The 16,255-nt window shown below is 41.7% G+C and overlaps 1 protein-coding gene across 10 annotated transcripts in view; it reads right to left on the bottom strand.

Annotated features, from left to right (window-relative positions):
* LOC117560669 (glutamate receptor-interacting protein 2-like) overlaps nucleotides 1-16,255 on the bottom strand; it is a 522,557-nt gene that overhangs the window by 84,608 nt on the left and 421,694 nt on the right. For all 10 annotated transcript variants that reach the window (XM_034237604.1, XM_034237605.1, XM_034237602.1 and 7 more), the window contains exons 7-9: nucleotides 14,847-14,992; nucleotides 14,266-14,413; nucleotides 10,015-10,184 (exon numbers count right to left, since the gene is read on the bottom strand). In XM_034237604.1, the coding sequence (XP_034093495.1) occupies nucleotides 10,015-10,184; nucleotides 14,266-14,413; nucleotides 14,847-14,992 (464 nt within the window). The remainder of the gene's footprint in view (nucleotides 1-10,014; nucleotides 10,185-14,265; nucleotides 14,414-14,846; nucleotides 14,993-16,255) is intronic.

Raw genomic sequence — 16,255 nt, 5'->3', positions numbered from 1 at the left:
CAACAGGCTACTGTGTGTGTGAGGAATCAGCTGTTTATTTCATATGAGTTCCATTGTGGCAGCATCCATCACGGCTCTCCCTGGTTGCAATATTACAAAGACAGTTAACTGTAAGCTTGTCACTCAGAGGGGGTGGGGGCTGGTGAACAGTATGGTCAATGTTTGTTTGTTTACAAATGTTTGCAGTCGCGAAAGGTCTAAGCCAATCAGACATGGACAAAAAAAAGGATCAGTATGTGTCGAGGGGGAACTAGACACCCCTAGTCCTTTACAGCCATGGTCCGGTCTGACAGCGATCAGCTGTCTGCGGGAGAGAGGAAGAGACAGATCACTGCATAAATATGCAAACCTACAGTTAACTTTACTGCTGGAGAAGAGAGATCAGGGGGGGGGGAGAGCTATGGCTGATGGGCCATAAGGTGTGTAAACAAAGAGTCACACACAGCTGATCACCTGAGAGCTGCCGTTTCATTTCAGCGAGGGCCCACCCCGTGCCGATCACGGGCCCACATCGGTGGGGGCGTCCGAAATGAGGTGCTACATCTGTATGCTAAGCGTCAGCTAAGGAGACATCTGGTACTGTGACTGATTTGAGATAGATAAGGTTATGTTCCTTCTCCTTAAGTAAAACACACCTTGTTTAATGTCCATGGTGGTGCTGTAAGGCCTAAGAGCTTTTCAAGAATGTTCACACTTGGAATGTTTTTGATAAGAAGTAATTTACATTAGCCTAGGACAGTCAGGTAGAGGTAGGATCATACTATGTATGGTGTGACAGGCTGTGTTCATAGTTATTTATTTACCCCAAATGTTCTAAGAAAAATAAAGACACCTGTAACACATACTCTCACAGACGCCAGTTCTGTGAAGAGAGCAAGTAAGTATATTCAACACCTGCCAGTATTTCCCAAAAAATACTAACTGGAAGTCTGTTGTTAATTAGCATATCATATGGAATCGTCTACTTCTGTGGAACGATAATTAGATTAACAACACAGTGTCTACAAAATGCAAGCTGATAAAGCAATTAAATCAAACAGAAATGCTGGTACCATCTGCTGAAGTCCCTTTTCCTCAGATCTCTGGGAGAGAATATTCTTGGGAAACTCCCACTGTGAGCATTTGCATACAATTAAAACTTCATGAGTAATTCCTCACATCACACATATCTCCGCTCTGAAGTAGATCCTAAGCTGCCCTGTGCTGTCACATCCATCCCGCAGAGCCTTTGTTTCCTCCATGTGACAGTCATCTTATCTAAAGCAATCGTTTGGCAGGAGGTCTGAGGAGCAGAATCCTTGGGTTGTCTCTGGGTGAGATCTGAGAAATGTTAAAACATTCTCCTCAATGGGAAGAAATAATATCTTTAAGTGCAGCCAAACACACTGTAGACCGCTTAAGACCTTCCTTTTGATAAAGCTTATAGTTAGGGCTGATTAGATTCAGCCCCTAGTTTTGCTGATATAGGCTTAGTTTGTCGGGGGACATCTTACTTCTTCCTTCTCTCTGTCTATACCTGTGTACTCTCATGTTCCGATTAACCCAGCTTCCCCAAATGTCTTTCTTTTTGGTGTCTATATACGCCGGGATCCGGAGTCATGGATGATCCTGCGATCCTGTGTCCTGGATCGCGAGCCCTGGATCTTGAGTCGTGGCTGTGGTCCTGGATCATAAGTCCTTGATGGATATCCTCGTGGATTCATCTTCCTATTATACACACATGCATTTCCAAACATTTGGACTACCTATGTTGCAAATGTATTATCTTTTCAATTTACACACGGCATCTATTGCACGTCTGTCCGTCCTGGGAGAGGGATCCCTCCTCTGTTGCTCTCCCTGAGGTTTCTCCCATTTTTCCCTTTAAACTGTGGGTTTTCTTCTGAAGTTTTTCCTTGTACGATGTGAGGGTCTAAGGACAGAGGGTGTCGTATTGTCATACTGATATTCTGTACACACTGTGAAGACCACTGAGACAAATGTAACATTTGTGATATTGGGCTATATAAATAAACATTGATTGATTGATTGAGAGACATATCTGCTCACAGGAAATGGCTGCACATACACACAGTCCTGGAATATAGTGATGTACAATATTAAGGGGCAGGCCAAAATATTATTTGACAAACAATGTGGAATTTATTGGCTACATACACTGAACAAAAATATGAACGCAATACTTTTGTTTTTGCTCCCATTTTTCATGAGATGAACTCAAAGATCTAAAACATTTTCTATATACACAAAATAACCATTTCTCTCAAATATTGTTCACAAATCTGAAAAGATCTGTGATAGTGAGCACTTCTCCTTTGCCGAGATAATCCATCCCACCTCACAGGTGTGGCATATCAAGATGCTGATTAGACAGCATGATTATTGCACAGGTGTGCCTTAGGCTGGCCACAATAAAAGGCCACTCTGAAACGTGTATTTTTGCTTTATTGGGGGGGTCCGAAAACCAGTCAGTATCTGGTGTGAGGGGTAGGGTTAGGGTAATGTTGTGAATCGAATGGCCTGTGTTCGTCGTCCATAACATACGCCTGCCCATACCATAACCCCACCACCACCATGGGCCACTTTTATTGTGGCCAGCCTAAGGCACACCTGTGCAATAATCATGCTGTCTAATCAGCATCGTGATATGCCACACCTGTGAGGTGGGATGGATTATCTCCGCAAAGGAGAAGTGCTCACTATCACAGATTTTTTCAGATTTGTGAACAATATTTGAGAGAAATGGTTATTTTGTGTATATAGAAAATGTTTTAGATCTTTGAGTTCATCTCATGAAAAATGGGAGCAAAAACAAAAGTGTTGCGTTTATATTTTTGTTCAGTGTATATTACACAGATTATGCACAGCGGGAGCTCCGCACCGCCTGCCGCTAGGGGGTGCTGCAGCGCCCTCAGCACCCCCCTTCCCGCGCCCATGATCACAGCAGAGCTGGCCATCTAACCAAAAGTCAGCTAACCAATCAGAGCAGACTGGGCTCTGGTTTCAGACATAGGGTGAACAGAGGTACAGTACAGTATACAGCACAGGCAGTATGATAAAAAATAAAGAGCTTTTTGAACATTAAAGCATGGAAACATGTCACAGGAGAGACACTAAATATAAATGTGAACCTAAATATGAGCAGAATATGTTCTCTTTGTGAATACATTACTTTTACTTGTTTACAATACTGCAACTTTTACTTCAGCTAACTTCTTCCACCTCCGCATAAACACTTATGCTAATTTAATACACCTTTAATGGAAGATACAAACATCTCCACAAGATTAAGCGAATGTACACACTTTTGACTCACCAACACTAATCTATGCTGCAGACACATACACACGCACAGCCAAACCTTTAATCAGTGTCTATTAATAAAGCAGTGGCTGGCTGGCCGCAAGGTCTCCTGAAGGCCATTAGTATCTTAATGAGCTGTGTTCGCTTCCTAACACACACATAAATACTCTCTTACACACATATACACACGAAGGAGGTCACAATCATGATTAGAAAAAGGATTGAATGTTGCTTCGTAGAGACAAATGAAGGGGTGCGAGATGAGATGGTGACCTTTCGTGTGTGTGTGTGTGTGTGTGTGTGTGTGTGTGTGTGTGATGTCCCATAATGTGTAGCTTCTAGTACTTTGTAAAGTTTTGTGTTGCTTTAATGTATAATAAAATGAAATAAATTGGTAGGAGAGATAAAAAGAGGATAAATTAGTAAATTAAATGGGGGGAAGTTGAGAAAAGAGGGAAAATTAGGAGATAAACAGAAGATAAGATGAAAGGAGGTAGAAGGAAGACAAAAAAGAGTAGAGGAAGAGAGGAAACCATGAGAGGATGTTGTAAGCAGCATCTGACAGCATGCAGGAGAGGTGCAATGACTTTCATTAAAAACCATCCTGCCTTTACTCTCCCTGTCACACACATCAGTCACTTCTCTTTTCAACTTGCCGTTTTCATGCTGAGATGAAATGCTGCCCCACTAAAAATCTATAGAAAGTCGAGCTCAGTCAGAGGTTTCAAGTTTATTTCTGTCTAGAATTCATCCTCTCTACATGTATATCAACCGCTCACAAGTGTCAGTTAAGAAACACACAGATGTTCTCACTAACATTGAAACTAAATGTTAGAAATGTCACAAGGCTCAGGACCCAAACGCACAACACCAGAAACAGATCAGGATTAACAAGGTCTTTAATTAAGGTCAAAACACAAAACGCTCACTTGGAGGATCAAAACTCTAAACAAAAACATCTACATCAAAAATGAAACCAAAAGAGTCTATCAAAAATATACTTCACACGATCCAGGAATCACTGGCAGGCTTGACGAGACAAGACAAACTGGCACAGGACAAAGGGAGACGCAGACTATATATACACACACTAGGTAAGGGGACACAGGTGGCAACAATTAAGGGAGGGGCTGACAATCACACTGGAGGGAAAAACACACAAGGGCAGGAATGCTCTGAAACGAGAGGGAAAGGTTACTACAAAATAAAACAGTAAATCACAAGACAAGGAAAAAGACGAAAGGACTGAACTAAATAAATTAACTTAACACAAATGTCTAGACACCACACTAAAGGTGTGCAAAAGAGAAAGAATAAAGGGATTCATTTACATTTGTCTGACGAACGTTTCTACAATACTGGCGGCTTCATCACAGGTTCTACATGTGGGTGAAGATATGTACAGTATGTGTGTTTGTATGTGTGTACTGATGTCACTGTATGTGTGTCAAACTTAAACCCCTCAGCTGTGAGGCGGTAACCTGGGATATTCAGCATTTCCTTATAAATCCACTGGCACTAATTCTCCTGCAGATGAAAAGCCGACACTTGGCTACGGGTGAAGAAACACTCCTTCAACTAATTACGCAAAAACTGTTTCGTGAGAGAGGGGGGTGGATAGAATGTCACCTGGGTGGGTCGCTTCTCTTCTTTTTTGATCTGTTAAATGTGCGTAGGTTGACTTAAAATGGTGAACGTCTTTGTTGTGGTTTTTACTCTAATGCCCTATTTGTGGGTCCACGTTGATCCAAAAAGACTGGGAGAAAGGTGTTATGTTACTTGAGAACTGTTACAGACATAAACTAAACATAAGCTGTACTATGCTGTAGGCTCATACTCTAAGTGCCTACTGCCTGAATCTGCTTTATGGTTTTCACTTTCTTTGCTTCATTTGTTCTGTTTTTAATTCAGCAGGTGAACCTATATGTTCATCAAATAGTGTGTGTGATCTTAACTGTGTGTATTAAACTAAAACGGAGCATTTTCTGTCAGCTCAGATTTGATTTCTGCTTTTTTAAACCATACAGTAGTATGTGCTCATGTGTTTCAGTGTTGGTGTATATACTGCCTGGATATGCTGAATGAAAGACAGGTTTTCCTATCAATAAAACCATTCTTGATCCTACTTTAAATATCTTGGTTTCTTCTTTTCTATGGTAACATTGTTCTGTCACAATACATCTTATTTATATGCATTTTCTATTGTATTTATTTGCATTGCATTTAACATTGAGGTAATCCATAAATAACAGAAATGAATGGGGTTGATTTACTTTTGTATTATGATACTCAGATTCGGTTATTGATTACTCTTTTTTTTTACAGCTCACTGGCAATACATATTTAAAGTGACCCTCCCAACCTTGCATGCAATTAGGGGTAATGGCCGGATGCTGGTTTTGCTGTGGTTGACCGGATGAAAAGTGAACATTACTAATTGAATAGAGTGTGTAGGGCTGAAATTGACATATTGCCCATCTTGCGCAACTTCCTGTGTCCACTATATGGTGCGAGAAAACACAAGCTTTACAAACTTTATGTTGCTCTACCAACTGCGGAACAAACAATGCAATTTTAATATTAATCGGATGCTGTCTTTCACAGGAGGTGGAACAATGAATATGACCCACACACATTCACACAGCGTTCTTCTAAATCATTTCAGATATTTCAGATACATAGCAGAGTGTAAAAGTAGTCACCACAGAACTACTCCATCACACGTCTGACACAGCAGCATCAAACAGCTGTGGTGGAGGACAACACAAGGTGTAAAAGAACAACATCAACATCAATTTGAATTTGGCAACATGACTAAACACACACCATCTGTTTGACAGCGGTCCAGACTCTAATGTGTTTGTGAGAGATTGAAGGATAATCACTTTTTTTATTCATGCCATGATGGCTCTCTGATTTCTTGTTTCATTCAGTTGATCATGTCAGGTCTGCATTGAACACCTGATCACCACAGGAACACTTGGAAATCTCCTCGACATTCCTGTAATACAACTTTAAAATTCCTTATTGTCCCTTTCAGGTCATTTCTCAGAGTATTTATACCTACAGTATGAACAGATTTAGACTGCCAGGTTGCGAAACCACAGACAAAATTCAACAATTATTACAATTAGTTTTTAAAGGTCACTTCAGGACAACATTTTGACGAAGCATATACATAAAATGGCTTTAATGTAAAGTTGTACCAACTCTAAACATATAAACAGATGGGTTCAGTACAGACTCATTACAACATGCAGTTAAGATATAACTCAACAAATGACCACACCCTGAAAAAAGTGAAAAATGGTTTATGCCAAGAATAATTTTTTGCGAATTCCCAGATCCAAATGTTCTTGTTTTTGTTATTCATGACTTTATGATTCATGACACATTTGTGTGCAAAATCCATCTACTATTGTAAAAAAACGAATTAAAGTGCCACAAAATCAACATATGGCTGCTGAATTCTTAAACAACGAGCCGATGTGAGACGACGGTGAGGATGATAGATGGACAGCATCGTGTGTTTGCTAGTTCACCAGACAACAGCCACCTGCTGCGGCTTTGACTTTGTTTCACTAATTAGCAGAGGTGGGGACTCGAGTCACATGACTTGACTCGAGTCAGACTCGAGTCGCATATTTTTTGACTTGAGACTTGCTTGACTAACATTGATTAAAGACTTTGACTTGGTATTCATGACTTGAGACTTGACTTAAGCTTGAGACAGATGACTTGAAAGGACTTGACTGTTTAAAATGAAATATTTGCATTTGTTTTTGTAGTGAGATATTACGTTTAGTTTTTTTAAACGTGATTGGGTGATTATAGTGCCGTGTGCGCAAACCTGGCAACCCACTAGACGGCAGCAGTGTCAGTTAACATGGCAGCGGCTAGCTTTACTCCACAAATAGTGAAGTTTGGATTCAAGGATTATGTTGTCGGTGACGGTAATAAGAAGAGAACAGCGGTATGCAGGGTCTGCAGCATAAAGATCAGTGACACGACCACCACAACATCCAACTTCATTCGTCACTACAAAACAACCCACAGAGAAAGGTGCGTGCATGTGTTGTGTTAGCTAGAATGCTAACGTTAAGTTTAAGCTACGTTAGACTTGGTTTCATATCGATTAAGCATTGCAAAGAGAAGTCAAAACGGTAAATTAACACTAGAACCTCCAAGGGATTCATTTTTACTAACCCTGATAGTGACAGGCTGTCAGGAGAGGGAGAGAGAGGAAAAGAGATGCCTCGTTTATTTCCCCTGTGTTATTATCAGAAGTTACTGTAAACTGTTGAATAATGTAGTTCATCTACTTTTAGTAGTTTGTTTAAATGTTTTAATTATATTGTTTTTGTTTGTAGAAGTGCATCATTCCTTGATTTATTGTAAAATGAATCTGAACTTTTTGATCTGTTATGATGATAAACTGAAGCAATTTCTAAATGAACCCAATTAAGTGAGTTTTAAATCGTCCTACTTAGTTTATAAGGAAATGATGAAGAGGAACAAATTAAATGATTTGAAAATGATATCTATGTACAGTAGGCGCTGACGCTGTTGGCGGTTCTAGTGTTAACAGAAATTTAAATTAAATATGTGTAATGGCAAATGCCATCTATGATTTTCTTACCTGGAATTCTGCCTTTTTGAACAGACTTTTTGAGTCCGAGCTATATTGTCCGCAGTTCTAGGGTTAATATGAATCTAATATGATTGTCATCGGTCTAAATTAGATTTCAAATGATTAACTGTGTATGTAATGAAGATCATAGTGTGGGCGGAATCCATTTTCATAACCACTGTCTTTTAACTGATTTAAATGCGGAAACTGGGCTTATTCATCAGAAGTTCGTATGACTTGACTTGACTTGCTTGACTCTCACCACAGTGACTTGGGACTTGCTTGATACTTGTAGGTCAAGACTTGAGACTTGCTCATGACTTGCACATGTAAGACTTACTCCCACCTCTGCTTAGTAATTAGTAATGAGTTTTTCTCTCATTTTACATGAATGCTGTAGTGGATGAGGCTAAGTAATGATGAATGAGTGATAATGAAAGTAAAAAGTAAAAATGTAGCTTTCAGTGTTGACCTTATAAAACATGTCCATTATGTGCAACAGGTTGCCTTAGCTGGTGAAAGGGTTAATATCCCAGGGAAAAAATGTAAGAAAGCCAATGTACTGTATCCACATCAACACTGTGACCTGATGTGAGCCTTTTAAAAGGGGCCAAAAGTTGTGCGTTTTTACCAGCAGCATATTACGACCCATATTTACGCTTGAATTAATCACAACCTCTAGTAGCAGTAGTAATTATGATGATAGCAAATTATTCAGCAGACGATGGCAGAAATGATGCGTATGGCAGTGGGAGGTGAGGGTGCATGTGTCAAAAAACACATGACGTTCAAAAGGCAGTAAATGTTAACATTGTCGTATATGTTAACGTGCTTGTGTTATGCCTGGCAATGTCACAACTAGATTTGTTTTATCCAAACCACAATTAAAGGGCCCATGTCATGCTTTTCTGGTTATTACCTGTCCCCTTGTGTGTTATGTAGCTTTTTATGCATGTAAACGGTCTGCAAAGTCACAAACCCTCAAAGTACACCTTGTAGCGAGTAAAACTCTAACACAGAAAATACCTGTCTATGCTGCCCCAAAACGCCTCGTTGGACATTTCTCTTTTTCAATGTATTCTTCCTGGGTATAGTCACGTAACGGGTATAGCTCCTCACACACCAGGATCCCTTAGCGTCACTATCAAACACAGTGGGGGCCCTTAAGCGTACATTTTCAACTATCAGGGAGTCCCATTGACTTGCATAGAGCTCCCTGAATGCTGGTAATAGACGAGTTGGGATGATGGAGAAATGCTCTCCGCAGACCCATTCTCACAGCGTTATAAACCTTTTTCTTACTCAATATCAAGCCACACTTATTGTTTTTACTTCGGCTGTGTGTGTGTGTGTGTGCTTAGGATGAGTTTCACCGTGTCGCAACCAGGAAACAACACCAGTAATACAGCTCACACTGGCGCAGCAGCGAGCCCCGCAACGTCCCGCCAACACGGCACCCAGACCCCACGCAGCATTCTCATCTGTTTGTCATTACTGGTGTCATTTTCTGGTTGCTAACAAACGCCATTGTAACACATAATCACTGATGTTCCGCTGTAACGGTGGTGGACTCATCAGAACAGAGTGGGCGAGCTGACCAATCAGAGCACAGTGGGCTCATAGGGATGGGGGGGGGGCTCCAACAAGCCGTTTAGGACAGACAGTAAATACACATACTATAGAGAGATGCTGTATGAGAAACCAATGTGAGTTTGGAACATTGAACAATGTAAATCTATTCTAGTACACCTCAACAATGGAATTATGATCAGTAGAAATGGCCATGCCATGGGACCTGTAACCTTACCAGGTAGTTCTGTACTGCTAATTGCCTATTTTCACAACATAGAAGTTGTTTGGATTGGATTGGAAGTTTGGGGATTATTATACTATGGGTTTTATTATTTAAAAAAAAAAACTGTTATTTTTAGAAATTGTGACGATTGCTCACACAACTGGTTTGATGCTATTCTTATGTATTATAATTGTAGATGTTAACTCATTCGTTAATTACTTTACCAAAAACTTGAGGAGACCCAAGGTCCACATCAATAAGTAAAGTTGGAAAACTTTTGACCCACCTGTGTCGTGCTGTTTCCCAGTCAGTCTTGTTTGATAGGAGGGGAGGATTTCCAGTTTCACCAGTTCTGATGTGCTTGCTATGAGCTGTGTTGCCTCCAGGACCGTACAGTGTTCTGTCGACGTCCCGTCTATGGAGAGCAGATGATCCCCAGCATGCAACGCTCCACATCTGGAACAACACAGACACAGGGACAATAAGGACTACGGTATCTTATCACAACAAAACACAGGAGAAGGAAATACCGTTGATTTGCCATTCCAGGAATACTTCGCCTCGTTTTGGTTCTGTTTGAATACCTTTCTGTGTGCAGTATACCTGTTCAGTTGGTTATTTTAGATCTGTCTGTGCGTGCAAGTGTGTTAGAGAGAATATAATAGAATTGGGAGGGATGAAACCCTCTTTTATTGGTCACACATGGACACAGCACACTCAGTGAAATTTGGCCTCTGCATTTAACCCATCCTAGTACCAGGAGTCTAGTACTAGGAGCAGTGGGCAGCTAGTGGGCAGCTATTGTACAGCGCCCGGGGAGCAATGGGAGTGAGGGGGGAAGGGGGGTGTCTGGTGCCTTGCTCAAGGGCACCACGGCAGGGCAGGGGGTGAACTGGGACCTCTCCAGGTAGCAGTCCACACTCCATATCTTTTAGGTCGGGTCGGGGACTTGAACCGGCGACCCTACAGCTCACAGTCCAAGCCCCTACTTTTTTTTTTTCTCTTTTATTATCAAAAATAGACATTTAACATCTCATCACAACTACATAAAGCATTGCTCATAATACCCACATTCAATTTTTCATATCACTAGCTTAAAGGTAGTGTGCCTTAAGTTTTCCGTTCAAAGTTGAAGCACAATGCTCCCTCCTCATCCATCTCAATTAGCCTGCTGCCATCCACAAAATCCTCGCAAAATGAGTCCTTTTCCACATGTATTAGCACAAGGTTAATGTCCCTTTTTACTGTCCTCTTCATTATATGCCACACCTCTGACATTTTACCCTCGAAATGGGCAATGTTCCTCCTTATTTGGACCGCACGCCTTGCATGGCTCAGAACATAATTTAAAAGATTCACATTGCATTCATCCTTCTTCTCAATCACACCAAACAGCCACAGCTCCTTCCATTCCATTTCTCTCACATACCATTCATTCCAACATCTACCAATTAACTCTTTCATCCTTCCAAAAAAACAAACAAGCTCTTTACATTCAACAAACTCATGCAAACACGTTTCAACCTGATCCTTACACACATCACACTCTCTCTCAACAGTTGCATCAAAATGGCTAATGATCAGGTTGTTAAACACCCTATTATGCCTCAACAAAAAATAAAAATTATCACATTCAATACTGTTCCACTTCATTTTCACATTCTCCCACATTCTCCTGCCAGTCATACCATTCACAACACTCATCCACACTTTTTCTGATGCAGGTCTTCTAATCACATCCCCTTTTAACCATTTATACATAAATGTTTCCCCCATACATTCAAACATTATCCCAACCATTCTCCCAACACCATCATCCTCAACTTTCCTTATATTCGTTACCACCCCTGTTTTAATTAATATTGCCACCCCTCTAGCACCCACACTCCCATTATTTACATACATTTCTCCCATCCATTCTTTCCTTACATCCTCCACACACCTTTCATCCCAATGTGTCTCTTGCAAGCAAATAATGTCTGAGTCACATATCATTAAGGCCTGCTCTCTCCTGTCCTTGGACCTCAGCCCATTTCCATTGAAAGAGGAAATTGTCACCATTACAAGTGTTATTAAGGTTATTATTGTTTTCATTCTATTTATTTTTTGTCCGGACACTTTGCAACTTCTCCTGTCGCTTTCACCCGTCTTCTCTCCACCGCTTTCTCCTTATCGGCTTTCCTCTTTGCATTCAGCCTGCTAGATTCTCTCCTCATTCCTCTGCTCTTTAACCCAGCATTCGCCTCGCCAAAGATCTTCTCCTCTATGGGTCCTTTCATCTCCACCTCCTCGTCCTCAGACTCGTTCTCCTCGTCGTCTCCTCCCTCCTCCATCACAACCGAGCTGACCTCCATTCCCTCAGCCGTCTGTCCTCCGCCTCCTTCTCCTTCTCCTCCTCTCCTCCCACCGACAGCTCCTCCTCCAGCCTCAGGATCAGGTTCACCTTCAACGTCCTCTTCAGCCTCGGTATCAGTTTTCTGCCCCCAGAATAACATCCACCACAGCCTCTACTTCAGTCTCAGCCAAACCTTCACCACTCCTCGCATTCTGTCCATCATCCGCAGCAGCCGGAACAGCAGCAGTATTGGCTCTGCTACTACACATCTTTCCTTCGTCTGCTTTCCCCTTCTTCCTCCCTCCGTCTCCTCCACCATCCATGGCAGCCGCGTCAGCTGCTCTCTTTGCAGCAGCCGCCACAAACACCGCCGCGACAGCAGCCACAGCTTCCTCGTTTATCCTGCTCCCAGCCTTATCACGTATATCCTCTTCTTCACTCTCTTCCTGACTTCCACCCTCCTCTTCCTCCATTCCATTCTCCGCTTTGTTTTCCGCCTGGGCACTTTCTCTCCCCCTGGCTCCGCTCGCCCCCTTCTCCCGAGTCACACAGTCCCGGGCATAGTGTCCCTGCTTGGCACATTTATGGCATCTAAACTCAGCGCATTCTTTGTATAAATGCCCTGGCCTTATGCACATCCTGCAGACCGGTACCTGCTTGTCGTGAATCACCCTGAAGTATTCCGGCCCCTCTAGAGTCTCGAACCTTGTGGAGTACGGAAGTGACCGCACTTCCTTGTTGAACTCCACTTTCAGAAACCTCGTCCCATCAACCACATCAGTGCCGGGCCACATTATTCTCATTATTGCCGATACAGGCAGAACCCCCCACATTGCCAATCTGCCTTTAATTGTAGTGTCCAATATATACGAAGGTATATTTAGGAATGACACCGTGAGTTATTTTGCCATGCAGTCTCTGCCCCGCACCAAAGCCCCATTGATTCTTATTCCATCCAACAGTTTATTTGTTCCTTTTTCTTCAGCCATTGTCACTTCATATAGCCCATCTCCTTTAACCCGACATCCCATCACAATCCCACGTTCTTTCTTAACTCCTTTTAGCAGATCCATAACAGTTACCACTGCTTTCCCACTCTCCACCGCCACCACCACTGTCAGCTCCTTTTTATATTTCTCCTCCTCCACAATCAACTCACTCTGTCCTTTCCTCTTTCATTCACAGATGTCCCGTCCTTCTCCGCACTCTGCTGTAGTGTGTCAATGTCCGTGATCCGTGACGCAGTTGATAAATCCATTCCCGTTTTCTTTGCCAGTTTATCCATCCGATCGAAAAAAACACACAGGTCGGGGGAAACCCCCAGCCAGCAAGGCCGTTTGGGGGGGACTCAGAACAAAAAAAAAATACAACTATAAGTTTGACGAAACAAAAGAGATCCACAAAACAAACAATTCACTTCTTTCCTCTTGAGACCAAAGTCACGCACGTCCTCTCACAGTCCAAGCCCCTACTGACTGAGCCACTGCCGGACAAGAGAGGGAGAATACATTGCATACACAGTATGTAAGACTACTGCACAGGTTTCAGAATTGGGAAGGGTCATAAGCAAGACATGAGCTTCTTGAACAAAAAAATGCTACTTGCAGTCAAACATATTTATATCACACATTCCTCTTTGTTACAGAGCTTTTTGTCAGGCCCTCTGCCTCTAATCAAGCTTAACACAACAACTATATATGATATAAGATTAACATGAATAAATAAGGCAGATTGACTTAATATTAATGCATTTAACCATCATTTGAATCACATTTACTTTCATAAAGTGCTGTCCTTTACTACTTTAGCATTGTTTGATGTAAAATGTGGTTTTAGGAGAATATGGTAATGGCGCTGTGAATCCATATGCACTAAGAGTTTCTTTCTGGCTTCATGTGACCTTCACCACATTCAGCCTGCCTGTAGCCTGAGAATTAAAAACCAGAAGCAGAATAAAAACTATGTTCAAACCTTGAGCATTGACTCTTAACAACTTGGGATTTATCTAATCTTGAATTTATCAAGGTCAAACTGCAGCACATTTGCACATGTGAAAATATATGTGTGTGTTTGTTTGAGTGTCTGAGTGTGTGTGTGTGTGTGTGTGTGTGTGTGTGTGTGTGTGTGTGTGTGTGTGTGTATGTATGTGTGTGTGTGTGTGTGTGTGTGTGTGTGTGTGTGTGTGTGTGTGTGTGTCTGTACCTGTCCACCACGCTGCCAGGTTTAACCCGGTCGATGACGATGACCTGCTTGTTCCGATGATTGGCCGATGTCAGCGTGATGCCCAGCGTTGCTCCTGGCAACTTCACTATTTCCACCAACAGCGGTCCGGAGGCATTCGTTACTGTGTCTGAGTGGGAAAATCAAAATGAATCATTATGCTCTTAACTCTGATCTGATGCTCCTGTGATATGACAGAACAACATTCTGTTACATTTTACATTCTGTATCACCAACATTAATAGTACACCAGCTTGAGGCAAAAATGCCTTTGAAAGCAACGACTATCAGAAGTGATGACCGAGGGATTCTTAATGCATTCTGGTAAGTTAAATTGAGCAGTTTTACCCAAAAAAAGGCAGAGCTCAGCCTGAGGTGACAGACAATACCAACACATCCAATTTTAAATAGCGTGGTGCAGGCATGAGGTATTTTTTAAGACAGGGCAAATGTTGGCAACGCAACGTGGTGATGAAAAGCTGGTTTGAGGGGCCCCCAGTGAATGTTTGCCTAGGGCCCCCACAGACTCAATAATCGGCACTGTGTGTGTGTGTGTGTCTCACCCATGATAGTGATGTCATACTCTATCTGGAACAGGGCTTCCTGGCCACACTGAGCCAACACGCTGAGGGCGTCGCAGTGGTTGGCGTTGTGCAGCGGGACGCCGTCCACGCTGAGGAGACGATCCCCGGGGCGCAGAGTTCCCTCCCTGAACACACAGACAATCAACATGTCAAAAGACAAGAACTCAGAAACACAGACAAACTCAAAATATTCTAGCAAATTAGAGCTGCACGATTTGGAAAAAAAATTACGATGTGATCAATTGTTAAATGATTCACAATGCTGAAAAGATGGATAATTTTTGCATCGTTATTCTCATTATCATTGAAAGATATATTTTAAATGATCAGACATTTTCTTAAATCTGTAGAACACAATTTATAGGCAGGGACATCTCTGCAGCACCACAAAACAAATATTGCGCGTCCTGCGATTTGAATATTAGGGCAGATTTTTCTGAGATCTGACGAAAAGTGATTTAGTTTTTGATGAATTCTGAGAAAAAAACAATCTGAATTTTGAAATTAAAGTAAGAATTCTGAGGGAAAACTAATCTAAATTGTGAGGTCGTTAAAGTGAGAATTTTTAAGTCAAAATTCTGACTTTTTCCTCAGAATTTCTAAATGTACTTTTGGTCAGATCCCATAAAACAACTTAACCTAAACCTCTTCTGTTAATATAACACAATTGATAATTTTAGCACACATAAACAAACTTTGTTGAGTCCTAAATTTGAACTTTTGTATTTACCCTTTAAGTGATTCATCAATTTGTTTTTTCCGCTTTTTCACTCATTGCTATCTCCACTGTATATGGGTTGAATGCATCTTATTTGTATGATTCCGTAACAGATCTTATACATATACAAAATACATTTCTTCATGTAAAATTATGAAAACAATTGTACACAACTCTAACGGGGGGGGGGGGGGGGAGAGAGAGAGAAAGCATGCTCGTGAACTGTCAACGGAGGGGGAGACGCACGCTCGCTAACTGTTAGCGCCGGTGTTATGCATGCCCACTGCACCTCGCGGGAGCGCGCACAAAACCTCCCAGATATGAAGGGCCAAAATTCAAACTAACCTCGCACACACACACACTACTGAAAACATCTCACATTGACTAGTGAACACCTCACACACACACAACTGAACATTAAACCTCACACACTTACTACTGAAAATTAACCTCACACACACACTGAAAATTAACCTCAAACACACACTATTGAAATACTCTCACATTCACTACTGAAAACCACACACACACACACACACACACACACACACACACACACACACACACACACACACACACACACTCCTGAAAACATTTTATTGAAAAGTTCTCAGTAGGGAATGTGCATGTGTTTCACCTATGTGTGTGAGGGGGATTCTTGCTGTAACGG

This window comes from Gymnodraco acuticeps, unplaced genomic scaffold, assembly GCF_902827175.1.
Source record: "Gymnodraco acuticeps unplaced genomic scaffold, fGymAcu1.1, whole genome shotgun sequence".
Classification (NCBI taxonomy): Eukaryota; Metazoa; Chordata; class Actinopteri; order Perciformes; family Bathydraconidae; genus Gymnodraco; species Gymnodraco acuticeps.
This window is presented reverse-complemented; position numbering and strand designations above follow the sequence as displayed.